A 26570-nucleotide genomic window follows, 5' to 3' on the forward strand; every position below is an offset into this window, starting at 1 on the left:
TCCTAGTTTAACTTGACAATGTGACGGTCATGTGCTTGCAGAGTAGTTGCAAAAATAAGTGAAATAAGCACTAATTACACCTAAAAACAAAAAACTATGAGACAACCTGCCACTTCTACCAAAGAACCTTGAATATGCTGACCGCAGACATCTAAAATTACGATATTGGTTGAGCATAATAAACAATACACATATATGTATGTACAAAAGGTGCATACAGTGTGCTGTATGTTGGAATACAGGTCAGTTATTGAAGTGGCTTTTTCATTCTGCTAGACCACAGTACAACTCAAGATAACATTCTCTCTCAGGTACAACCCAGTCATAAGTGTAAGTGCAATACTTTAGATATTTGTGCTTTAGCTGAGTATTCCCATTGACTTCCCATTTTACATTTTTACAGTAATTACCATGACTGTAAAGATTAGGTTTCCATGAAGAAAACATAATCAAAAGCTCATAAAATATTGTGCATTGCTAAACATTAAACCGGTAACCAGTACATTTTGGCCCTATGTCTTGGTGTGTAAATGATTCATGCTTACCAAAGGTTTTGCAATTGGCACATTTCTGTAACTGTCATAGTTCTTTGGAGCAACTACTACAGTTGAAGTAATGTCTACTGAAATTGCTTGTTTTTGACAGGCTGAGGTTGTTTTTCAAGACTTAAGCTTGAACAAGATGTGTGTTTCTTGTAACAAAAAGGATCCTATTATTTTTTTATACTATCTTCTTAGGATTGTTTCTGTAATGTTCAAACCGATTCCCAAACTTTAGAGAAGTCTGAATCGTTTTCACACACGAACATATAAATATAAGACCCATGTTGAAAAATACCAGAATTCAACGACGTTTGACTTGAATAGGTGGTAAAAATCAATCTGCACATTGTCATTGACAATTATCGAGATTTTTTTCTCAAAATCATACAACCAATAGTGATCAATTTACCTTTTTCCACCTGATAGGAATACGACTGTGTGATTATGGTAGGCGGCATCTCCAAAACAACAGGATCCTGGAAGGTGGAAGACTGTCACACAAAGCATGGCTTCATCTGTAAAATAAATGTTGGTGAGTAAAACATTAACTGGGCCAAGTTATCGAAAGTTAGACTGACTGACTGACATTATCAGCGGAATGATTTTTGTTGTTTCTTGTTTACAAAGACTCCCGGATTGTAGTCCGACCTACAACCGTGTCACCGAAGGCTTTTTACAAACTTGGCAATGACTCCTACAAACTGGTGGCCCAGAAGATGAGGTGGGATGAGGCGAGGAGGCAGTGCCAAGCAGACGATGCAGATCTGGCCAGTCTGCTCAATCCTATAAACCAGGCCTACCTCGTCTTGCAGATTTCCAAGCACAATGAGCCTGTGTGGATTGGACTCAACAGCAATGTGGTAAGGGCCCACCTGATATTGTATACTAACAATTCAAACAGAGTTTCAAATTGAGACAAGGACTTTATAAACTTCTACTGACAAAAGTATTTTTTCCCCCACAGACCGGTGGGCGGTACAAGTGGGTCGATAACTGGATGCTGTCTTATACCAAATGGGGCACAGATGAGCCCAAACACAACTATGGCTGTGTGTACATGGATGTGGATGGAAAATGGAAGACTGCACCATGTAGCGAGACCCATTATTCACTTTGCAAGAGGTCACCAGGTCAGACATTCCCTCTATTAGTTCTCTTGCACAACATTTTGCACACTAAGGATGGTTAGTGTTGTAATCTTCCATCTCTTTTTCAGTCATAGCTCCCACTGAGCCTCCACAACTCCCTGGAAACTGCCCAGAATCAAAGCGGCAGCGAACCTGGATACCTTTCAGAGGCCACTGTTACTCCTTCCTCAATTCAGTGGTGAACAACTGGGCCCATGCCTCAGTTGACTGTCTGAAAATGGGTATGTTAATATATATGTTAATTATAATTTGTATGTTTGTAAAATCTTGACGTTGTGCTGTTGTTTTTGTGCTCCAGGTTCTTCTCTTGTGAGTATTGAGGACCCTCAGGAGAGTCTGTTCATAACTCAGAATGTGGAGCGTCTACAGGACGGTGCCAAGTCCTTCTGGATCGGCCTCTACAAGAATCATGAAGGTGAGAGTGGCTCTGTGTTTTGCAAATTCCTTTTCCAACACAAAAAGCAGTCCAAGTACACTTAAGTGATGCATACTTAATGCAAACAGTGACATAAAGATAGTGGTGGTATTACAGCCGGCATCTTCAAATTCAAAGTTTGACATCAAATGCTGCCCATCAACATGTGTGAACACCAAGCATCATTACATTCTACTACTGAAAACTTGTACATACTAGTTCTGTGACTTAAATATAAAACGAGACAAAAAGTCGAAAAGACAGTGATAGGCTAAAGTGTACTGTGCCTGAGTACCCTGCATTGGTCACTACTGTAAAGATCTTCCTTGTTTCAGGCGAGTGGATGTGGATCGATAACAGTGTTGTTGACTACACCAACTGGAAACCAGGCCAATTAAAAACAGATTCATGTGTAGACATCAACTCTGAAACTGGGAAGTGGAGCACAAGCAGCTGCAGCAGATATAGGTCTTACATCTGCAAAACACCCAAAGGTAAGTTAAAGGTCAGCTATTATATTGTTTAAATTGACCAATCAGTCTCACATTGAGTATTTATTATCTTTTTTCAGTTATTACACCAACGGAAAAGCCACCAGCTGTTGGTAAGTTGTTTTATCCAAGATATATATTGAATATGATGTTCCAAATTCTAGTTATACTACTGTTAATACTTCTGTGTGTATTGCCTCCATAGCCCACATCATTAAAGAACCTTCTCACGGGTCAGCTGGAATCACTGTGGCTGTAGTACTAGTTGTAATCGCCTTAGCTGGACTTGGTGCCTTCCTCCTCTTCCGTAAACGGATACCCAACCCTGTACTGGGAGAAAGCACCTTTGACAACAAGTTATACTTCACCAATCCACTCCGAGCCCATGTGGACACCAAGGGTCTGGTGGCCAACATCGAGCAGAATGAACAATCTTAGATGGACATGAGATCAGTTGTGATTAGCCCAATGGAAATGATATGATCAGAGATTTTCTATTTTGGTTTCTGTCTTTATTTTGGATCACTGTACTGGGAGCTGAATCACAACCAAAGCCTGTGGTGTTTTTCCAAATACGAAGGGAGGGGAAAGATTATTATATAATAACATGAATCATTATATAATAATTAATACAGTACAAGCACTGGCACAGCACTAAACAAATCATGGAGGAGATAATAAGTGAACAATCTATAACAAAATTTACAAGATGACGTGATTTGTGAAATGTGTACAGATTATATTTTATTTTTACCAACCAAAGGAAATGAGAACATTTGTAGACCAAACACCAGTTGAAAATCAAGAAGGGTGAAGATGTTTAATTAATGAAATTAGCCAGATTTTTCTCAGTTGGATTGCTTGGATTGGCTCTATGGCCTGTTCATCAGCATATTTCTGGCTTAAAACATTGTAAATAGATGCAAAATAAAATAAATGAAATGAAAAAAGCTGAAATGTGTCATTTTTTGCACAGTGTTTTACCATGATTTGCAGAGTATTTTATAAAGTTGATTAAATAGTGACAAAGCTCAGATACTGATGTTTTGCAGGTTATGTTATCTCAATTTACGGTGCTGGCATGCTGACATAAATGTGAATGTCAACACTGTATCTGGTCAAAGATGAACAATTGGGATAAAGTTGATAAAGCCTGATCAGCCCTGTGGTTGTCTCAAGTCTTATGACTGTCCTTTCAAATGCGTTTGAGGTATCTCACACTGAACCAAAAGTGTGAGACTCATGCCCGAGAGGAACAATCAGGAAATCATGAAAGTCATTAAGAGACTTTGTCTTGGTACTATGAGGGAACATTTGTTGCATTTCCACTGGAATAAGTGACAAATTTGACATGCCGGTGGTGCTGGATCAGAAGTCAGCAGATCACCAGATAGTGGCAATCAGTTCAATGGCTGTGACAAGACATTTGACTAAAATCCAAAAACTTCCTCCTCATAGTCGTGCTCAATGAAAAGTCAGGGGAACAACAAACTCAGCATTCATCATCTTCTGGGGACCAAGAATATCTGTACCAGTCAGATGAGGACCAAAGCCCGTCATCCTCTGGGAACCATAAACCATGATATCTCTACCGAAATACACAGCAATCTGTCCAGTAGTTGTGGAGATTCATATTTCTGTGACATTGCTTTCCCCAGAGTAAAGCAGCTAACATGTCTTTATGACTTAAAAAAAAGGCAAAATTTCGAACAAAAAAGTCTCCAAATCGAACAATTTGGAGCAAAACATAGCCCTATTTTTCAAAGATATAATATTGTCATAACAGGGGTAATTATGGGATACTTTATATTGCTGCCTGTCAGGCTCCAAAGTAAGAGTGAGATGGGGATGCTTGCTCCCTGTGTCCTCTTGCCAACATTTCTTGGAAACTTACGGAAATAGTTGTTGTTTGGCCAACCTTAAATATCCATGTGACAGTATATTCATCCGAGTGAACAAGGGAGGAGGGGGCAGCATGTCCCTGTGACATTTTTGCATCATTTCACATACCATAGCACACACAAAACCCTTTCTCTAATGACTTGGCAATGATCCTACAGCTTTATTCACTTTTGATCACAAACTGTTCTCAAATAATGTGTCTTTGTATTTTGTAGCTCTTTCACATTACTGCTGATATGATGTAGGTACACAGCAGATTTGCCTGGAATAACAAGATGCTATTTAGTTTTTTTTGTATATATAAGATAATTAAATCAGATTCCAATGTGGCACAAGGGGGAAACCATCACATCTGTTTTTGTCTGGTGATTTTACGTACAGTCATAAATGATTAATGCAGACTTTTCAAAATATTAGTCTGTCAGGTATCCGCCGCTCAATCACCCCTACTAACTGCGGGCCACCCCTTTTACCTAATGTTGAAAATGAGGCAGTACTCTCCATGGCAACAACAGCCCTCTAAGGCTGTCGCAGCTAATCCTCAGGAGCTTACTCAACTCTTACTTCTCGTAAGAGGGTTTTAACAGCAGCGCCAATGCCCAAGAATTCTACCCAAGCAAGTTCCAGATCTTTTGTTTATCCAACCGGAGGAGGAAAACAAACCTAGTTGATAGCGGCTGAGAGGAGCAGAGGGGATAACGGTAGGCCCGGTTCATCTGTTAAGCTTTCTCATCCATTCTATCTCAGGTATTACTGCAGCTTTTGTCCTCTTATTGCGCAGTCGGTTTGACCTGCCGGGTCCACGGTGTGGGAGGATGTTGGAAAATGTTGCGAGAAAGCTTGGCATGTTTTGCGCTGCATGTTTGATCTCTGATGACTCAGAGATCATACAGAATAAGAAACCTTTTGATTCAAATGTCCCCAGTGCTTTATGCATTGGGGAGCTCTGGGGCTTGCAGTCAACAGACAGCATGAATTCACTCAAACCAGCTCCTGTCTTGTTCCTTAACAATTGATGCTGTTAAATAATGAAACGTATTCTATACTTATACCATAATGAAAGCATACACTTTTCAAAACATTCTTCAGTGTTACAAAAATGATAGATGAGGCATTTCCAGTGACCTCCGCGCTCCAGGAGCATTAAGATGTGGCTCTCCGTCTGTGAGCTGCTGCTTTTCATTAATTGTAGCTTTTCCCCACTCCCTAGTTCTGTTCAATACTAATTATTTTCTCCACTGTCTCCCCCTTCATGCCCCCTTCTCCCTGCCCCTGTGCTCTCTCACTTGCTAATCCTTTTGTTGTGGACTGAGGGGCCCAGGCTTTGGTTGACCATTCGGCACTGTAAGGGCTGGTTCAGCTGAGGGGTGCCCACTGAGTCTCTGGTCCTCCACCAGATCAGGCGTACCTATTATTAACACCTCCCACAGCTCCTCATCTCTAGAAGCTTTCTGTTCTCTCCCTACTTGTTCACCTTGGAACAAACTTCTCTCTCACTTTGCATGTTTGTGTTTTCTCTCTATCATCTTCACGTTGTCTCAAGTCCTAAGCCAGTCCTGGGAGCGTGAGGTAGTCGGACAGCCTTGGTAGGAACATGCACTTCAGGAGCAGGGCTCCCACTTTGTTGCTGCTGCTTCTACGTGTTTGTCTTCTGGGGAGGGTGCTGGAGGTTAAAGGGCAGGAGCGGGGGTACCTGCAGGAGGTTCTCAGGGCTTTGGATTTGCCCTTACGTACCGACGAAGAGCCACAGCTCCAAAAGAACCACACCGGTATCCTGATCGCTAAACTCCTCAGGGCAGTGCACTGTGCAGAGCGAACGGCTACATCTCAGGGCATCTGTGACAAGGTACGGTCTACACCTCCACTAAATAAGAATTCCCAACTCAATCAGTGATGCTTTAGGATTGTTGGTTCCAAAAGCATCAGTATTTAGGAAATGAGACTCAAAAATCATGTTTCACACAAATTGGACCTTTAACATCATACTTAAGTATCACTACATGATAAATTGAGCAACTTTTAGTACTAATTATGTATTCATCCCAGTCCTGCCTGCTTATACTTAGAAACATACTTGTTATGGCTGGAATGTGATTGAATGCGGAGGCTTAAGAACTTGACCCCTACGGGGCATTCATGCTGAGTGGCTTTAGACATCCCTCAGTTTTACATAATAAACTCCACAGAGTGGAGTTTTAGGTACTTCACATGTTTGTGCAGGCAGGCTGACAAGAGGATTATACGTATGTGTCAAGCTTTGGTCGTGAGAGTTAAAAATGAAGAGAGCAAGGAACAGTGCTCCACTCTCTCAAGCTGTTGTGTGGCTCTAATTGGGCTTGTATTCCCCTCACCAAACACAAACAGCAGCACAAAGCTTTTCTAGGAGGCACAGTGAATGAATACACTGAATGCAGAGACAAATTAGGAAGATATGACCTGGTAACTACCTATTCTTAAAATCTGCCCAAAATGGTTCTCTTCTTCTTACCTGTTCTTGCAGTGCCTAACACCAGACGTAGCTCTCTCTGTACTCGAGGATGATGGGAAGGCTTACCTCTCTTGGGAGGAATACCAGCGGATCTCCACTGTTCTGCTGTACTACATAATTAACCTAGAGGACCTGTGTGTGTCAAATGCTGCCTCTCCTTCCTCCCTAACCTCCTCCTCCTCATCCTTTGGGAACCATCAGTTCTACCTTTTGGCCCTCACCAATCTACACCCAGCTGAGAACAGCCTCTTCCTATCATCGAGCGAAACAGAAAGCATTCTGCAGATTATCAACCAGCACTATGACCCCTCCAAACAAGATGCCTCATCTGACTTGCAAGTAAGGGGATTTTATTTGGGAAATCTTTCTTGACAGCTGCACATCCAGACATGATCATTTAATCTTTCATTCCACAGTGTATTGATGTCAGTGGCCTCTTTCAAGATGTTGGTGTGCAAGAAGATCCAGGTGTTGGTGTGTCTTCTGTGCCCAAACTGGCCGCAGCCATCATCAGCCATATCCTGCAGGGCCACTGTTTCAGACAGAGGAACCTTCCGTCTCCTGCTTTCTTTACCGATTACATATTTCAGTCCTTAAATCGCACCACTAACCTGCAGATAATGGGTAAGTTCCAACACATAGTTGGCACATTTAAACACTCTACTTTTTAGCTGTAAACAGAAGCTCTATAGCTCGCTCTGTCTGTCTCCAAAATTTCCCAACCATTTATGACCAGAGGTATCACCTTAGGTGGCTGATATTTGGCATGAAGTCTAAGTGTGAGTGTTTGTTGAGGTTTGTTTATGTATCCCTGCCAATTGGATAAAGAGAGCATGGCGATGGAAGAGGTATAATTCAAAAATGTGCATGACTTCCAAATGAATTAACTGAGACTTCATGGAAGAATTGGTGATGAGCCAAAAGACAGGTGATTAGCTGCTCATACCAACTGGCAAAAAGGCTGGTGGCAGAGAGGGTTCCTGTTAACTGTATAGTAATTATAACCTGTTGCTGTAACCAAAAGGCGCCTAACTTCTAAATGGATTCATGTAAATGATCAAACTTCTGATGTGGTCATATGCTTATATACGATTTCTCCCTGACCACAGCTACATAAAAAATGAAACAATTACATTTTATTTTTCATAATCCTACCTTCTATGTGTTTTTTTCAATTTCCCATAAATTATTTTTGACACTTGAGGCAGCTGAAACTGACAATTTATATCCAATATTCACTGTCTTTTAGCTCTGTTTTTGGTCTCTTCCAATTCCTGAGGGAAATGTCTTGCTTAATGTGTCATTCTAGCCACCAGAGTACTCAATGTGGAGTTAGTCTTAAAGCATCTGATAGTTTTGCCAAATGTGACCAGAAAAGCTAAGATGGCAGCCCTAAAACCAAAACAAAGAGGTTAAAGAAGCTATGAAGTTCAACTGACTGAAGACAAAGTTCAGAGTCAGGTGATAATTCTCTGTTGTTTCGTCATAATGAGCAACATCTTTCCATTACAAAAAGTCATTTGATCCGTTATCATTATAAAAATACTGATTACAGCAGCTGTAATCAATAGCTTCTCTAGTTCAATTCTAATTTTATAGGGTTTCCTCTTGCTACCACTGAATAGGAGGTATGAGTCATCATGCATGACAGAGTAAGCAACCCTCCTAAATGATTTTCAATAGTCTGGGTTTTTAAAGAGACGTTTCAAATATGTATCAGGTACACTGCTTAATACAGGAAGCCAGCAGACGCAATCCAAAACCTTGGTGCTGTATTGAACTTCATTACTCTTCTGTTATCAGTCATCTGCATTTCTGTTGGATTTGCGAACATATATTTAGCTCTTTTCTCAAGTTGTGTTTCACCAAACAGACTCATTTGGTTGAATCCGACCTGGTGTCATGACGCAATGATTTTTTTGCTCAGATTTGGAGGAGTTGCTTCATCAGCTGGGAGTAGGACAGGTAGGAGCGACACACTCTCACAACAGGAAGAGGCGGAGCATCACAGGGAGCTCATCAGATTGCTGCAACCATGAATCCCGAGGACTAAATCGAGACTGGGCACAGGTGAGGCTGAGGCAAAGCACGTACTGATGATTACAAAAACCATGACAAAATTGCTGTGAACTGCATGCTGGTTTGATTTCAAGACAATCCTACTCATCCACACATATGTCCTTTCCTTTGTTTCTAATTAGGTATGTTTTTCAGCCAATCAGCTGGTGGATATTTTTTCTCTGAATCCTCATTTGCCAATTTCCAAGGAGCACTTCAGACAAATTTGCCCAGCCATCATTCAGCAGTTGCTAGGCAATGCCTGTGATTCTGCAGAGCAAAAAAGAAGAGGATCTCTGCCCACTGCTCTCGAGAGTAAGACATCATCTAATTATTGACTTTTTGGAGGAACATTTTGGAGGATGTTTTCCCATTTCTTGAGCTTGTGAAGTAACTGCTCAATTCAATACTTTTTTTCCATTCACTGTAGAGACACTAGGCAATTGTCCATAAACAATAAGTTAGTAAGAAATTGGTCCTGACATTTTTAGATGAGAGTACACCACTTTTGTGTTGAACGACAGTGCAGTTTCAGTCCGTAGTTCTTAGCTTTGTGCATGCCCTCTTGTCTTGTTAAAACTGTCCACTGGTTTCACACTTATTTACAGTTTACAGTGCAAGCTGTCTTTTTAGCTTTTAACGCTCACATCTTGGTAACAGCAGACACTGAGATGGGCTTTCACCTAGGTGGAGGATGGCCCTCTAGCAGGTGGTGGTGTTGTGTTACATAGTGACGTAGGTGAGTTTCGAAAGTAACAGCTGGACCTCAGAGAAGGCATTGTGGGTGACTCCCATTGGTGTGGACTTTGGGCTTGAACTTCGAATATATTACATCCACAAAAAAGCTATATAACATTCTGAATGAAAGGGAGCACGTTCCCTTTAATATTTGTGTGACATTTGTCTATCTGGCATTGTCAGGGTAGTTGGTATGCATCCGGGGCTCTCCTAGGTAAGGTGTGTACTGCCCTGTTGACACTGCACAGACCTTATTGGTGTATTTTTGCGGGTGAGAATATAGAATCAGTGGCAGCCCATCATAGTGGTATTCATGATTTCACTCATTTAGCATTGTTTATCCTTATTTTCTCCGATGTCTCTTTACCTGGGCCATTTGCAACTTTTTATCAGACATTAGAAGCAGCTAAATTAGCAAGAATGGTGCCAAAAATGCTGCTTAACATAACGTCCGCAGGGAAGTTTTTGGCCTCCAGCTATACTCTATTCAGTGTGTGTGTTCAAGTGTAGTTTTTTAGCTGAGACACAGGAGATGTGAGGCAACACAACAGTCAGCCTTTGTTGCAGCTAGTTCTGATGTGTCAGGACCTTAAACTCTCTAAACTCTCTCCCCTCTACAGAATATGGCTACAGCACAGCTGCTGTCCTGCTCATCACGTTGGGCTCCATGCTCGGTATCTGTCTGATCTTCTTCAACTCCTGCCAGGAAACCTACACACTCATCCTACAGCTGTTTGTGGGCCTGGCAGTAGGAACCCTCTCAGGAGATGCCCTCCTGCACCTCATACCACAGGTATAGGACACAGAGCCACTGCACCATCCTCTGTAATTGTGAGTCAAGCGCCATACATGTTTAAAAATAGTCTGTGTTGACGCTTGAGTAATTGTCTAATCACTTCCTTCTTTGTCTCCTTTGGAGATCCTCGGTCTCCACGATGACACTCACAGTCATGATGACCAACACTACACAGAAGGAAAGGAGTATCTGTGGAAGATTCTGGGCATGATTGCAGGGATCTACGGCTTTTTCCTTATTGAGAGAATATTTTCCTTTTTGCTCCCTTCTCATGGCCATGTAAGAGTTTAGATCTTTGTAGCCTCTACCAATTTAATGACGCAGGGAAAAAAGAAGGAAAAAAAGAAGGAAAAGTTGGTGCAGATTTTCTTTATCTAGCCAGGGGTTGAACTTTTACAGTTTTCCATGAACAAGCAAGTTATCTGAGCTGACTGTTGAGCAAAAACAGTCTCATGACTTTCTTTTGTCTACAGGGTCACTCTGGTGACCTTCCCTTAGAGCTCCACTGCAATGGTCAGTCGCAGAGGGGCAAGTCCATCTCCACCATACAGCTGGTGAGTGTCATCACTGCCCTGACTCAACTGCAATGTTTTTTAACTTCATGTTCTTGGCAGCAAAACCAGATTTCAATCATCTCCCCGGTTATTTGCTTTAGAGAGGACACGTAGGGAACATGACGAGGCAGTTCCTGGAACTTAAACATCAAAACATTTCAAGAGGGCCACACATCAAATGGCCTACGAGAGAAAAGAAAACACATATACATGAGATGTATTACTTCTGCATTATTGGTTTCCTTTTTTGTCTGATGGTGCATCTGGGATATGAGGAAAATCGATATTGCTATGTTTTGATTTACTGAATATGTTGATATTAATATAAATCCGGGTGAACACAGGTACAGGTGTATCCTTCACGATAATACAAGTTTAAGTTTAAATATGTTTTTTTTTTGTTTCGTTTTGTTTTCTTTCTGCTTATCCGTGAGGGTCGCGGGATGTTGCCATTTTCCCCTAAGGGGTGTTTTTTTTTTGTTTTTAAATGTAATTGTGATGAAGGCAATAGTCCAACTTTTTGACATGACGACGTCATATCATTACATACAGCAGCAATAAGCATAGCTAAAAGGGAAAGTAACATTGGCCCACTGTGAAAGACTTACTTCCAGAAAGGGGACTGACTTCAGTGATGTAGAACTGGCTTCTTGAGAAATTGATCCATTATTACAGTACAGCATCATATTTCGTTGTAATACTATGAAATCACACTGTCCTCTGTTACTGTCAAGTTCAATTCCTACTTTGTGTAGTTTTCTTCGTTTTCTTCACCCCAAAAACAAGAAGCAGATGCAGTAGCATCTAAATTAACACACTTGGTAAATATTGTGTTTTCTGTGCTGCACCACTGTGGAGTAACTAGAATCAATGTGGTTTAATCTTTCCGTTGATGCTTCACTCCCACAGTACTCCTCCACCCAGGCATCAAGAAACCACTAATGCACTTATAAACAGTGGAGTTCTGCTAGAGGGCACTGTTAACAGGAGAACAACCAATTACAGCACGATTTTGGAAATCTTTTCTTTTGCACACATATACAACAGCTTAGAAACGGATGTTACAGTAAACTAAGCAATTCTTCAAAAGATCTCTGAGCACACATACTGTAGATCAAAGACTCTATGAATCCATTGAATCCATGTTTACATTTTATAAAAACTGACTGAAACAGAGTTAAATCAATTTTCCTTTGCTGCTGTTATATAACAGGCAATGAAGAGTGGTGTGGGAGGGAGTGAAGGAACAGAGCATGTAGGATGTTGGAGAATGAGAAGTATTGAATCATTCAAAATGCTCTTCATGATTGTGTTGAATCGTGTACAGTTGAATGTATACTTCAAAACTAGAATGTAATACGGGTCAGGCAAGTGGAAAGAATGTTTTTTGTAAACTACAGACTGAGACCTGTTTACTCTTGGGTGCATAAAATGTCCTGTTGCCTTTGTCTCATCCAGGCCCCTTTGATTTGCCCATATTTAATATCTCAAATTATCTCAAAGGTTAAGTGGGTTCAATCTGTGCTATGAATAATCATCTGTGTCCTGCAGGGACCAGTGGATGACTCGGAGTGCACGGAAGTATCTCCTGAGCTCACAGACACAAGGAGGCCTTCACATCAGAGTAAGCTGCGTCAATACGAGCTGCAGAAAACAGCTGATTGTGATGTTCTTTGTAATTAATTGCCTGGCATGGCTGATTAATTGTCATGGTCTGGGGATGAGCTGTAATGACACAGGCTCCCTTTGTGCTCCCAGGACAAGGGGTTCCCCTGCTGGCTGTGATGGTAATCGTTGGAGACAGCCTTCATAACTTTGCCGATGGCCTGGTTGTTGGGGCGGCATTCTCCTCTTCAGCTGAGACTGGCATGGCGACCACCGTGGCCATCCTGTGCCACGAGATCCCTCACGAGATGGGTTAGAGTTCATGTTGCTCACTATGGGAATGCTTTTGTTGTTTTTTTGGCTAAGGACAGGAAACTCTCAGATTGACTGGAGATTTATCTTTTCTCTGCTTTCTGTCTCAAAGGGGACTTTGCGGTGTTGCTCAGTTCTGGACTCTCAGTGAAGACCGCTGTGCTAATGAACTTTCTGAGCGCTTTGACGGCCTTCATGGGCCTCTACATCGGACTGTTTGTGTCTTCAGAGATGGAGGTGCAGCAATGGATCTTCACTGTTACTGCTGGCATTTTCCTATATTTGTCACTGGTAGAAATGGTAAGGCGGCCTTATTAAAGAATGAGGCTTGTAACAATATCTTTTTGCAAGCAAATCCCACACAAGTAATTCATCGTATGTGGCAGCTGGATTCACAAATTCATGTGTGGCCCTTTAGCTTGTGCATATGACAGTGCAGCCTGTTATCTAAACATCTATGGCGTCCTCCTGTAAAGGCAGCTAGCTTAGTTGGCTAACCTCTCATCCATGTTGGTGCAGTTTGGTAGGTATAAAATAGTTCCTACACGTAACTGATCACAAGGTCTGTGGATGTCTCATGTGTCCAGGTCATGATTTCTGGAAAGACACATTTTTAGGTGTCCTTTTTGGCACTTTGAGCACCACAATCTGAATGTCATCTAGTTCCAAGAAATGTATTTTGATTGTGGGTGTACTGTCCCTTTAAGAGACGGATTAACACGTCATTTCTTGACGATAGCAAAAATACTGAATATCAGCTTTTTCTTAAAAAAAAAAAAGAAATCCTCATTCTAACCAATAATTCTAAAGTTCTACTCTTTATTTCTTTCTTTTTCCAGCTCCCAGAGATGAATCGAGTAAAGACCGACAGACCGTGTCTCATGTTTCTCCTGCAGAACCTTGGCCTTTTGATGGGTTGGGCCTGTCTCCTGCTCCTCGCACTCTTTGAACATGAACTCAAATTCTAAGTGTGCAGTGTACGTAATGTACAGTATCTCTGCTCACATCACAGGGTTGAGCTGAAGCAAAGGCTGACTTGTTTTCTAGTGCTGTTGACTTTTTCTGCTCTCTACACATTCAAGTGTTAATGTGCACAACCAGAATGTTTTAACAAGTCACGTTTGGTCAATGAGTATTTATGGTTTTGTAGTGTCCGCACTGGATGATAAATGTTAGTCAGCTGTATGAATCCTCTTTTTTATACTTTGATTATTTTTGTATGTTAGGTTTTATTGGTGACTATATCTGGACAATGAATAACTCTAACGGCCCTATTTGGAAGCATCAGATACAGTTGTGCATATTTGTTGTTCTGTCAGCCATTTGTGTCGCCTCGAACACTCAAATCATTTGATTTTGAAGTAATTTCTTGTCAACAAAATATAAACTATTGTAAATCTACTTGTTTTGTTTTGTGTATAGTATATTTTTGTCAGTGTCCTAATGCTTAGAGGGTTATGTGTAATTTGAAAAGTCACCTTAATGACTGAATTTCCATTTTCAACTTTACCTTTAAGTCAGTCTCTCATTAAAGGTGCAATATGTAATAACCTGAGATGAAAACTTTAAAAAATTAACGAAAATGATCAACAGAATGTGAACAGATCTACGCTCTGTCTTGCAGAGATATCTGATTAGCATGCTAACCAGCTATCCCCAGCCTGGCCAGGTTGAAAAATTACACAAAGCTTCCGTCTTAGTGATGCAAACATCAACCCTCCTCTGATCCCTAAGCACCCAGTCTGAACCACTAGCTGCACAGCTAACTGAGGTAACAGCTACAGTTAGCGGCACTTTGCAGTTACAATGGTGATATTTTCCTCCTTTTTGTTTTTGAGTATGAATTTGAAGTGGCCAAGTCTTACATATTGCACATTTAAAGTCTTTATTTCAAGGGTTTGATAATTCTCTTGTTATACATGTACAAAATCACTCAGTGCTTTCCAGGAAATGTCTTTGAAAATGTATAGAATATTACAAACCCATAAAATAGTGCATAAAATTAATTTGAACAATAAATATAAAAACCTGATTGCCGTTACGATAAACTCTTACATTAGGTGCAAAGAAAGGATTAATATCTCTTTGTTAGACATAAGCTGCTCTGAAACACATTTATTTTTGAAGCCCTGTTTGGATAAACATTGCTCTCCCTCTGTGTCTCATCTCAGAGGCATTGTTCTTTGTTTTTGAGGCCTCTCTGTGATCCAATATGAGGGCACTTCCACCCACCTGAGATACTTGTTCTCTTCATCCACCAACCTGGGTGACTAATGCTCGCTGTGCAAGACAGAAAACTCCGGAGCGATCCGGCCCACACAGCACACACACTCTTTACCGGTCAGAGTGGGCCTGCGAAAGGAGGTGGAGGAAGAAGAGAATACGAAGAATACATCAGCACAATGAGATAAATAAGACACAGCAAATCAATTTATTTGTACATAAAATCTGATTTGTGATATTCAAAAAATGAGTGGGCTTAAAAGACTTTTTTGTTCTTTTTAATCAGCTTGCTGTGATTACATTCTGGAGCACTCAGCATCAACATATTTATGTAAATTTTGAACAAACAGCTGTCAAGCACTTGTCTTATTTGTGTTGGTAATTAGATGCATGTTGATTATATCAATTTGCAATTCAGCGCTCACTATGGAAGTGCAAAGTCAGTCGTATCGACCGTGTCATGAAATTATTTGGCAATCACATCAGAAAAAAGCTGACACCATTTACAGTGACTTCCCGAGTAATGTTCAAACAATAGCAGGAAGTCTGCGCGTTTTCTCTTATTCTAGCATTTTTGCTGTTTTTTTTGGAAATGCCAACCCCCTTTGGCATTTCCAGGAAAGCTTCAGGCCTACTGGTTTGTGTGTGTAAATCTGCTCTTTTGCACCAAAGAGGCATTTTTTTGGCAGGTGTGCGTCTTTTCAAGGCAACTGCTGCCAGGATGGAGGAAGGAAGGGCTCTTTATCTGGGCCATGCTGGTGTGAACACTGAGTAGCCTCACTTGCTCATCAGAGAGCTGTCAGAAGAAGAGTTCAACTCTAGGGTCATCGGGGCAGCAGATCCCACAGAAACAATGGGAGAAGACAAAACAGGAAATATAAAAGTGTTGTCCCTTTGATTTGACTGAAAATAATTCCATACACCTGTTATTGTTGTCACACAAAACCACATGGGATCAAAGAATAGGTGATGGTAGTGTAGCACTAGTTACATTCCAATCAAAGTACTTGTGGTTTCACATATTCAATATTTCATTATGGAAAGCAGCAATATTAAATTCAAGTGAGTCTAGGTGACGATGAGGTGCTCAGATGGGCAGTCTTGTGCAATAAAGTCTTTAAAAGGGAAGTTCATTAATCTAGTAACAGCGGATCCTACATCTCCCATATCTCCCACACAAGACCATCTGTGCCTGGTGAATACCCACATCTTTCAAACTTGACAGCCTGTAACATGTAACATCAGCTTTCTGTAAAAAATGTACCTCCAAGCCAAGATAAACCTGATGACAACATGAAGTCATGTGATTTTATTTTTCCAACTCTGGAGGCTCCCTCCAGGGATAGAGGAATCTATACCACTGTTTTCATAGGCTTGATATGTGAAATCAGTGGATTGGCCCTTTAAAATGCAAATGCATACAAACCCACTAGAGGGCAACAATGAATAACAAACCTTCAGAGCTCCTTGTGGTTTAAACTGGTCTGAGGAAGGGGCTCACTTGAGCTGCAGCTGTGCATCGAAGCATGTCAAAATCCAAGTGGCTGTTCATCACTGCAGAGGACTATTAGCCTGAATGTCAAGGAGGCACTAAGTAGGTGCAGTACCTTTCATTCACCTCTGTGGTTAACTCACCTGAGGAGTTACAAATGACCATCAAGAAAATGTTCTGTTTTAGTGAATATCCCACTTTATTCTAGAGCTGAAACAACGAGCTGATTAATAGATTAGTTGGCTGAAAATAGTAAACTCATCCTGGTTGAATGTGAAGATTTGCTACCTCTCTATGATTCATATCAGTTTAAACAGAATGTCACTTGATCTGCGACTATCATAACAATTGTTTAACTTTTCATCTAGAATAATTATTAATGAAAGTATGTTCTTTAATCCAGTGGTTTTCAAACCACTTTTTTGTGTCCAAGGTACACCAAAGGTCAAGGCAAACTCTCAAGGCATACCTATATTCTAATCTGTGCAAAAATGCCCCCATAACACATATATCCAGTCACTTTGTATATGATTATTTTTAGTTCCTTGGAGGGAATAGATATAGGATATAGATTTCGCCTCTATATTAGGAAGCGATGTTTACAAGAAAGGATATAGTAAATTAAGTGCTCATTCATCACTTGCAGTATAGTTACATATTTCAATAATAATCTATGGTTATAACAAATTCTCAAGGCACACCTGGACAGTATGCACCATATGGAAACCACTGCTATAATCCATTCATTCATAATGTAAATCAGTGGTTCGTAAACTTTTCACATCAGGGACTCCTAAACTGACACAAATCTAGAGCATGGACCCCCATCTGTTAAGCTTTCGGCTTTGACATGTTTTCGGACATGACCAACATAGTCATATGTTCCACCTTTGTGTTACTCATGGATGGATTACAGTGAAAACAAATTATTCCCCTTTATGCCTGGGACCCTGCCAGGGACCCCTAGGGGTCTCCAGACCACCCTTTGAGAACCAGTGGTGTGATGACCCAGTTTGCAAACCACCAAATGGTATACAGTCTAAAACTGTGTTTGCGCATCAGGCTCAACAATAAACAAATACATCGGTGTACCAATATCACTTTCATCTTCAGCTGTTTTTATTACCTCTACTATACCTGTTTCACATGTTGACTTGCTGTAGTGGCACAGGTGTTACTACTTTTAATAAAGGCTCCAGTCATAACTGTCCCAGTAAAAAAAGGTTTTTCCTAAAGTGAGATGTAAAAACTAAAAAAACAAGCCCTGTATAGGAACCATCTAACGTTCAGCATCTACCTGATTTATTTTAGCCTCAAAAGAGTTGCAGCTTCTCATTTTGGGTTTAAAAGTCAGCCACAGATATTGACTGTGATCCTCAAATGACAAAAAATTAAATTGGGTTAAATTTAAACTTCAGTTCGTCATCACTTTCTCAATTTGTATCAACAGATTCCAGGAAATCCTTGTAGTGGATGGAGGAAATCATTCAGATCCTTTAAGTAAAAGCACTACTAACTTTTTCCTGACTAAAGTTAGGTATAAACAGGAAAATCTACCTTAAGTTATGAAAGTAGAAGTACTTAACGCATAATACTGTGCCTTTTGAGCTAATTGCAAATTAGCAAAACTAATAGCCTAGAAGGACTTTCAAAATTCAACACAACTGAAAAGAAAAGCAGCAAATCCACACATACGTGAAGCTGGATCCATGAAATGTTTCTATATGGAAAATGACTTTTATGACCATCAAAATAGCCTTTAGTCAACTGACTAATTCTTTCAGCTGCATTTGTATAAAACTGCCTTGAAAATAAGAGACTCATGTAAAGTACACATACCTCAAATTTGTACTCAAGTATTTTCCTACTTAGTTACATTCCACTACTGTAAATTAGTTCATTTTCTGTCACCCCCAATGAGAAAAGGCTTTAAGAACCATCCATTTTTTATTTTCAGACTGTTTATCTGCTGTGAAGCTGTTATTCATCTCCATCCTTTGTGCTGTGTGAAGGCAGGGGTGTTGGCGTTGGATGAGGGCGCATATGGAGCAGGAGAGCTCTCAGTCAGTGTGGGTAGGAGGGCACTGATGAGGAGGCTCTGTGATGCTGAGGGCTATAATATCCGAGAATTCAAACTCATCATCACCATCTGAACTGGAGGAAAACTGCTTCACAAACCTCTTCCGCTCAGGCTCCTCCTTATAACTCTCCTGTCTCAAAAAAACTTGAAGATTGGCGGTGCCGGGCTTCCCAGCAAGCGGACCCTCGGCTTCCTCTGTCTTCTCACGTTAACCGGCAACCGAGTGAAACAAGAAAAAGAAAAAAAGGAAAAATGAGCTTCAGCTTCTATCTTCGACACAGGTGGAGCTCCTGTCCGAGCCGAGAGGTCTTGTTTAAGTTTTCCTTTTGTCAAATGGTGTAATGTTCGTTGATAACACATCCTCTCCGGACAAACACATGGATTCGCTGGAGCATCCGATGTTGCAAGTGAGTTGTTAACTTTAAATGACACCGACATTTTGGTTCTTCTTGTAATACCTTGTTATAGTTACAGTTATGGTATATACGAAAAGGTAGCAAGCCAAAGAAACAGGTCTTCACCTTTAACCTGAACTCACCTGACCTGAACCTGTCCTCTTCCTCTTCCTCTTGGTGGCTGCTAGCTTAAATTAACGTCTGATTACGTCTACGGAACATCGCGAGCATCGCGTGCGCTCCACAGCCACTTTTTAAAAGTTAACGGTCGATTTTGATCCATAATGTCGTCGAGGCTGTTTCCATTCAATGTTGCTTCATGTTGGTCTAAGTCAGGTTGTATGTCAATATTTTTGGTCTGGTTTTTAATGTTTTAATCTTAAATCTACCAAATTGCTCATGTACAACTAATAACGTTAATGTTCATCAAATATTAGAAAAGTTATGTGGATTTTTACATGAAACGTCAACCATTTTGGTCCTCAACAGTCATACTTGAGTAAATGTAAAGATATTCTGTGGCATTATTACTTTTGTAAACGTGTAAACGTTTTAAGGTATCTGATATAACATGTACTCAACAATCAAAAATAATTTAGTGGCAAGAAATCAGTAAGTAAGTAAGTAAAAGTAGAAGTGAAAGTTAATTTTACATATACTTGCGTGTGTAGCAGGGGTCAGTCCGATATGATTTTTTCAGGGCTGATACTGATTACTTGAAATCAAAGAGACTGATAAACGATATTTGAAACCAATAAATTTTTCTGCTACTTTATACCTTCTCCACACTTTATTTATTGGAAATTTAGTTACTAGTTACTTTGCTAATTCATATTATTCTATTGCTGTTGTTTTTATTGTTAATAATTGTGATGTGTTACCATTAGCACATTTATAAACGTATTTAGTTTATTTCATTGGCAATCTGAAAGATCTTGTCTTTCTATTTCAAGTGTGTGTTGTTTTTATACTTCTTTTTTAACCTGTAAAGCGTCTTTGAGTAGCTGAAAAGCACTATATAAAATAAATGTATTGTATTAGAAAATAACCAATATCGATAATCAGAATAATGCTGAATATATATGCCAGTTGCGAAGTAGAGAAATAAACTAGCATAACATATCAATGAAGTACTTAAACATGGTACCTGGGTAAAACGTGTACATGGTTACTTCCACTTGAGTCATAATCTGCAAAGTAACCGCTGCTGATAAATGTAATGGAGTAAAAGTACTATACTGTATATTCCCTGGAATGTTGAAGAGTAGAGTTATAAAACTAGCATAAAATATCAATATGGTATTTGGCGAATAAAAATGTACTTAGGTACTTCCACCACTGTGCCACTGCCAGTTCAGAAAGCCTCGGGTAAAATATAACAGGATGGATTATACATTATCTTTCTCATGCAGCGAGGTCTATTTGTCCAACATGTTTCTGTTTGGCTTTATCAGGGTTAATTAAACCTCATCCTGTTCCTCCAGACTCTCTCTGGGCAGCTCAAACTGTTCTACATGACCGGCTCCTCAGAAACTGAATCTCTCTCTGTCGCTCTCTCTCTCTTTATATGCATGATTAACATGTCCCGGGGGAACGGGCTGGAATAAAAGGCCGATTTCAAATGAATTTCTGTTTTTCAGTTGCTACTGGCAACACATGCTGTATGAACACTTCAGCTAAGTACATTACTTTTCCAGGCCTACACCATATCAGCTTGCATATTCGAGACCACCCACATGATTATCATTGTTTTTCATGATACCTGTCATAGTAGCAGACTTCAAATAAAACACTGAATGCTCTACTTAACTAATTGAACTAGCAGTCAGGCTCTGTGTCTACACATTAAAGGATAACTATGATTAGAAAATACTCACGTGCCTTACATCATAATGTGATTGCAATGTCCGAGACGGGGGACAGATCCACAGTGAAAAAAACACGCATTTCAAAGATCAGCTTCAACAAATCATTGGAAAATATCTGTCAAATTATTTAGTGTTTTTATTATAAAAATTCCATAGGGGGCTATCTGGGAAAGTGCAGAGGAGGTTTATATTAGATAAGATGCACTGACTTAGAGCTGAAACATGTTCCTTTATTTGATCCGTGCGATGACAGAAAAATAATCAGTAACTGTATTTGGCTGCTGATAAAGAAGTCTACAAGATGCCAGTAAAAAGTCAAATAAATATCCATCGGATTTTCATGGAGTCTTTGTTGAATGAACAGTCCACATAACATCAGATTCTAGAGGCTGCAACCTGAGATTTGTTTTGTTTTCATGTTTAAAAAATGACTTAGAACAATAGTTGGGAGTTAATTAATCATATCTAGATCAATACATGAATTGACAAATAGTTGCATGTCATTTATTAAGCAACATTTTCTGTGGTTGCAACTTCTCCAGTGTGAGAATTTGCAGCTTCTCTATCATTGTGAACTCAATATCTTAGTGTTTTAGACTGTTGGGGGGAACTAAAACATGCATATGGTCATGTCTGTAGTCTCACAGCAAAGGAGCCCGAAGAAAAGGCCGGTTTAAAGGCTCGGATGGCAGCACCTCCTCAGACACCACAACCAACAGCCTCGTACGCCAGGTAAGGATTGCAGTACACTTTTGACCTCAAGTTGTCCTTGTTGAATCCGAATCATCATTCATGTCCCTCCCTGTCTCTCTCTTCTTTATTTATTGACATCTTTCTAGTATCAGCAGTCTGATAAATTTAAGGACAAAATAGAGACGATCTTGTGATGGGAACCCCCCAACCACAATGCCTATCAACAGGTTCACTTTCTGACCCATAACTATTTAGCGGTCATTGCTACATTATATATGTATATGAGTACTCGGTATTCATGAGTTGGACACACCAATATTCAAATTTGGCCCTCATTTATTTCTCAGTCATACAGCTGTAAAGTTTGATAATTGCATTGTGTTGACCAAATCTGTCCACAGACAGACAAATAGATGGACATATAAACACCTGGCAAGGTACTCGAAAAAGGGGTTGTTCTTGCTACAACATATGTCTCCATGGCTGTGAATGTTGGGGGGTTACCCCCATTTCTGACCCCCTTCCTAGAACCATACTCATCTTTGAAGTTGACGTTCATTTTAATCTCACCTAAACACCTGTGAAGTTTCATAACTGCGTCTTGAAAAGTTGTGACACTGTCTATATTATATTGTAATTCACAGAGAGACAGATAAACACCTGGCAAAGTACTTAACTTCACCTTTGTGGCAGAGACCCACAACAATAGGTTTCTCCAGGATCACATACACTTAAAGTGAATACATCACCAGCTGAAACTCTTACAGTTTGAAGTTCTCTGCACTTACCTACGGAGGAGTACATTAAAGATCAATGAGTCAATTAATAAACTGTAATTCCCATACCGGGAGTTGAACCCAGGCCGCCTGGGTGAAAACCAGGAATCCTAACCGCTAGACCATATGGGATGTGATAGTGCCATGGGCTGCACATTGATTAAGCTGCCAATTGTTTTGATGTTGATCAATTAATGATTTATTCAATAAAATGTGAACAAAATTGCTCATCATCACAATTTTTCGGGGCTAAAGTGACATCCTTAAATTGCTTCTTTTGTTCAGAAAAAAACCCCAAGCCTAAAAACTCCATTATAAATGACAAAGAAAAGCAGCAAATCCTTAGATTTAAGAAGATGGAATAAGAAAATGTTTGATATTCTTGCTTTAAAAAATGATCATTCGATTGACAAAGTAGCTGGTGATTAATTCTCTTTCGAATGACTCATCAGTCAGTTGACTGTTCTTTGTAGCTCTACTAGGAACATAGTTCTGTTTATGACAAGGTACAAGGATGATATATCTGATTATTTTGTGCACCATACTAGAATATCTTCAAGAGTTATTCCTGGGTCCTGGCTTCAGTTGCATCATTCAGGAATGTAACACTTTGTGTGTGTTTGTGTCTGAGTCGGTGTCTGAGTGTGTGTTCATCCCTGACAGTAAATGCAAACTGGCATAAGAGCCTAGCTTCAGTCATCATCATCCATCAGGGATGAGATGTGCATCGCAGTGAAAGCCCTCTGTAAACAGTGTTGGGTACAGTATGTTAAGTGGAGCTGCATCCTCTGTTGAGAGTGCAGCAGCAACACAGTGGCCTTGTTATAAAGCAGACCCTGCGAGGCACAAACTCAACGTGTCTGGTCTTTGTTGAGCAGACCTGCGAGGGACAGGACAGGCCGGGTTAAGGATGTGCGCCCCTGCCTAAATGTTTCTGCCTTTTTTGGAGGAGGCACACATCACATCGGCTTTGGCACGGCAGAGGCAGGGCGACGGGAAACTGGATGAGATCAGAGCAAGACGGCACCTCCCGGCTCGCTGTCTGCTTCAAGGCCACGGAGAACTTCTGAATGAGCTGCTATCGTCAGTGTTGGAGCTCATTGGAAGCCGCTTAGTGAGAAATTGCCTGATTTTACCAACACCCTTGGGAGCTCATGCCCATTCCCACAGTCTTGTCCCCAAATGAGGAGTTCCCCTCCACTGAGTCATCCCAGATAAACTCAATAAGGCTGAGAGTGAGCATCTATCTGCAACATAACACCACAACGTACAGAAACAAGAGGCCATTCAAGCAAGGTTTTAGTGGAGGGATGTGGGGAGAGTGGAGGAGTGATGTGTTTCAGGGTCATTGAGGCCCTTGCATGCCGAGCAGAAATATCCTCTTTGAGAAATTTGCCGCAAGAGGGCCCCAGAAATAGCAGACCTTCCAGTAACTTCTCCCCTGTTTGGAGACTAATGTAAATACTGTTTTTCATTTGTGTTATCATAACAGTAGTTTTGATCTGACCTTATTTTCCTCGCCCTTGTGCTCAATCATCCTGCCTGTGATTATTTTCACTTTTCACAGAAGAATGAGGACGTAGTATTGAGATGGCTAAACCAACACCATCCTCGGGAATGTATGAAACTAATCTTTTGTGTGGTTATCTCAGTGCCTATTCATCAATCTGTCATTCGGTTTTCATGGTGTCCTCGGCTCTCTTTGTTGTAGCATTTCTCTCCCTGCCGTCAACAGCCAAAGTTGCTGTTTACTGAAGAATGTTTGCATGACTGGATTTCACATTTTGAAATGATCCTTTGTATATTGTGCTTCGCTCTCCCTCTTGTCTGACCTGTTGTTATAGTGCCTCATAGTCCTGGCATTTCTGTAGGCGTCTTAAGAATAACTAGTCAAGGTCACTCACTGTGTGATCGATCCACCACAGCTTTGAGCACCATAAAAATGACTTTCCAGTAACTGTATATAAACAGCTCCTAAAAGACAGAGTTACTCATGCCGCTACAGAAAGAGGGGCAGAGGGCAGACAGTGAGTAGGTTGAGAGAGAAAGGATGAGAGACGTTCCCTGTGGTCATGGCCCGATGCCCGGGGGAGTATGGAGGAGGCTGGGAAGGGTGGAGGTCCAGGCCAGACCAGACCGCTCAGCCGTGGGAGTAGCGAAATCAGTGTTGGAACCAGAGTGCAGCTCTCCATTGAGAAGGAAGAAGGGCAGAACTGTTGAAGTTGATTTGTGGGCAAACTTGAACATCAGGTGGATGGTTTATTTTTATGTATGTGGAGGTGGTCTGGTTCTGCAGTGTAAGCAAAGAAAACATTTTGTGATTCGTGGTGCATCCTCCATCTGTCATGGTTTTGACCCTTTGTCATTGTTTCAGCATTTTGTTTTACAGACCAGACATTTACATCAATCCATTCTCTTGTGGTAGAAAAACAGATGTTTCAGCATCAAGCTGGACCTAGCAGGCGCTCAGTTTGCAGCATAAAGACGGATAATGGGGGGAAACGGCTGGTCTGGCTCAGAGCAAAGGTAGCAAAATCTGCCTCCTAGCATCTCTGAAGCTCACTTATTAACACATTATATCTTGTTTATGCCCAAATTCACAATAACACCTTTTATTGAAAGTGTAAATATGACAATTTTCATTTTAAGAGCTATTTCTTGGCCAGGGGCATCTTCGACATGACTGGTGGAGCTTCCAAGAAGTGACTGCTCCTATCCAAACCCAAACTACATGTTAGAATGGAAATTGCCATTTTTACACTTTAGGATTATGATTAAACAAAATGAATATATAACATGTTAGCAGTTAGTCTGACTCACCATATGTATACTGTGTGTATAAGCCTGTCACTGGCCAATTTCAGTAACACAAATCCTTACAACCACTGAGCTATCAACAAGCTAGCAGATATTTTTTTTGTTAAGCCAGGCCTGGCACCGTGCTGTGGAGAACCACCATTCAGTTTAAGAGGTCCTGGTAGATGGATTTCTTTTCAATTTGCTAAGATGACCAACAGCTGACAGTAGCTTCATAATCAACTTAAAGACATGAGAGTGGTTTCAGTGTTTTTATTTAACTAGTTAAGTAGTTAATTAACTTACCAAAAATGTGAATTAAATGTATTTTCCCAAGTATTGAACAATATCTTTAAAGTTGTGTGTTTTCAATAGACAATATAGTCACCTTTTAGTGTCCAGTACCACTGTTTTTTGTTGAAACACACCACACAGAGCCTGGTGTCCTGTTCTTCCTGATCATAATAGAAACAGAAAACAGGCCATAGGTGTAAATGTGAGTGATTGTCCTTCATTAGACTTGAAATGTGTTTAGAGAGTCAGTCTGGTACCTAATGCATCCTGGGAAACAATCCAGCCCCACATGACCCTGAATAATAATAAACTTTCTTTATATAGCCCTACTCTAAAAACAGAGTTAACAAAGTCCTTTACAGAGAGTGAGAAACAAAGCTCAGAGCAAACAACAGGATTAAACACGAGGAGAAGAACTGCTCAAATGCAAACCTACAAAAGTGGGTCCTAAGTGGCGAATTTAAAAATAGACTGACTTTGCAAGCGTAATTTCTTCTGTCAGGTTGTTCTCAAACGTAGGATCTCTAATGGAGAACGTCTGATCATGTTTTCTTTTATTCATGGCTGAGTCTGATGAGCTTCCGTCTGAGGATGTCAGTTTGCCCTCTGGCTCTTGTTGAGATAGAAGATATGAAACACCGGGTGAACAGTAGATAGTCTTTAAAAGTGTTCACCGAAGTCATGAAGTCATCTCTGGAACTGACAGGTACCACATAAAGAGCAGGAAGGAAACCAAATACAACAACAATGCAATAAGGCTGATACATTTGATATCAAAGGACCCACTAAAAAGGATTTACTAGGAGTTACTAGAACGAGACTTTAGTTGCAATAGGAGCAACATACAGTCACAAAGAGGATTTCATGTACAATAGTTCGAACAGTGTGTGTTTTACATAACTCA

The 26570-nt window shown here is 40.5% G+C and overlaps 3 protein-coding genes, 1 long non-coding RNA gene and 1 other non-coding gene across 14 annotated transcripts in view; 3 read left to right on the forward strand and 2 right to left on the reverse strand.

The window, feature by feature from the left end:
* The window catches only part of mrc1a (mannose receptor, C type 1a), a 12282-nt gene extending 8736 nt beyond the window's left edge, over window positions 1-3546 (forward strand). Inside the window, exons 23-30 of the mRNA XM_037078517.1 lie at window positions 969-1074; window positions 1170-1402; window positions 1507-1672; window positions 1759-1911; window positions 1989-2105; window positions 2441-2599; window positions 2677-2709; window positions 2802-3546. Of these exons, the coding sequence (XP_036934412.1) occupies window positions 969-1074; window positions 1170-1402; window positions 1507-1672; window positions 1759-1911; window positions 1989-2105; window positions 2441-2599; window positions 2677-2709; window positions 2802-3034 (1200 nt within the window). The 3' untranslated portion in view covers window positions 3035-3546. The remainder of the gene's footprint in view (window positions 1-968; window positions 1075-1169; window positions 1403-1506; window positions 1673-1758; window positions 1912-1988; window positions 2106-2440; window positions 2600-2676; window positions 2710-2801) is intronic.
* Window positions 3547-4540: 994 nt separating this feature from the next.
* On the forward strand, window positions 4541-14450 carry LOC119008358 (zinc transporter ZIP12-like). Of its 3 annotated transcripts, XM_037078536.1 has the most exons (13): window positions 4541-5199; window positions 6042-6344; window positions 6999-7325; window positions 7403-7610; window positions 8914-9056; window positions 9188-9359; window positions 10403-10575; window positions 10702-10857; window positions 11052-11132; window positions 12684-12756; window positions 12891-13049; window positions 13162-13349; window positions 13889-14017. In XM_037078536.1, exons 2-13 carry the CDS (start codon window positions 6093-6095, stop codon window positions 14015-14017), a joined length of 2061 nt encoding a protein of 686 aa, XP_036934431.1. In that variant the 5' UTR covers window positions 4541-5199; window positions 6042-6092. The 3 variants fall into 3 exon arrangements, with proteins under 3 accessions (XP_036934431.1, XP_036934430.1, XP_036934432.1); XM_037078535.1 differs by lacking the exon at window positions 4541-5199 and having other exon boundaries at window positions 6093-6344; window positions 13889-14450; XM_037078537.1 differs by lacking the exons at window positions 4541-5199; window positions 6042-6344; window positions 6999-7325; ... (1 more) ...; window positions 8914-9056; window positions 9188-9359 and having other exon boundaries at window positions 10485-10613; window positions 13889-14450.
* Window positions 14451-18692: 4242 nt separating this feature from the next.
* Window positions 18693-19527, reverse strand: LOC119008366. Its single transcript, XR_005071399.1, has 2 exons — window positions 19383-19527; window positions 18693-19043 (listed from the first exon to the last, which is right to left on the reverse strand). It is a non-coding gene; the product is annotated as an uncharacterized LOC119008366 (long non-coding RNA).
* The window catches only part of cacnb2a (calcium channel, voltage-dependent, beta 2a), a 69013-nt gene continuing 61485 nt past the window's right edge, over window positions 19043-26570 (forward strand). For 5 of the 8 annotated variants that reach the window (XM_037078518.1, XM_037078520.1, XM_037078529.1 and 2 more), the window contains exons 1-2: window positions 19043-19251; window positions 21747-21839. In XM_037078518.1, the coding sequence (XP_036934413.1) occupies window positions 19186-19251; window positions 21747-21839 (159 nt within the window). In that variant the 5' untranslated portion in view covers window positions 19043-19185. Of the gene's footprint in view, window positions 19252-19448; window positions 19576-21746; window positions 21840-26570 lie in introns of those variants that run through there. The other 3 variants (XM_037078519.1, XM_037078522.1, XM_037078524.1) reach the window with 3 other exon arrangements.
* Window positions 22637-22708, reverse strand: trnae-uuc. Its single transcript has one exon. It is a non-coding gene; the product is annotated as a tRNA-Glu (tRNA).

The sequence above is a fragment of the Acanthopagrus latus genome, chromosome 19 (assembly GCF_904848185.1).
Source record: "Acanthopagrus latus isolate v.2019 chromosome 19, fAcaLat1.1, whole genome shotgun sequence".
NCBI classification, from domain to species: Eukaryota; Metazoa; Chordata; class Actinopteri; order Spariformes; family Sparidae; genus Acanthopagrus; species Acanthopagrus latus.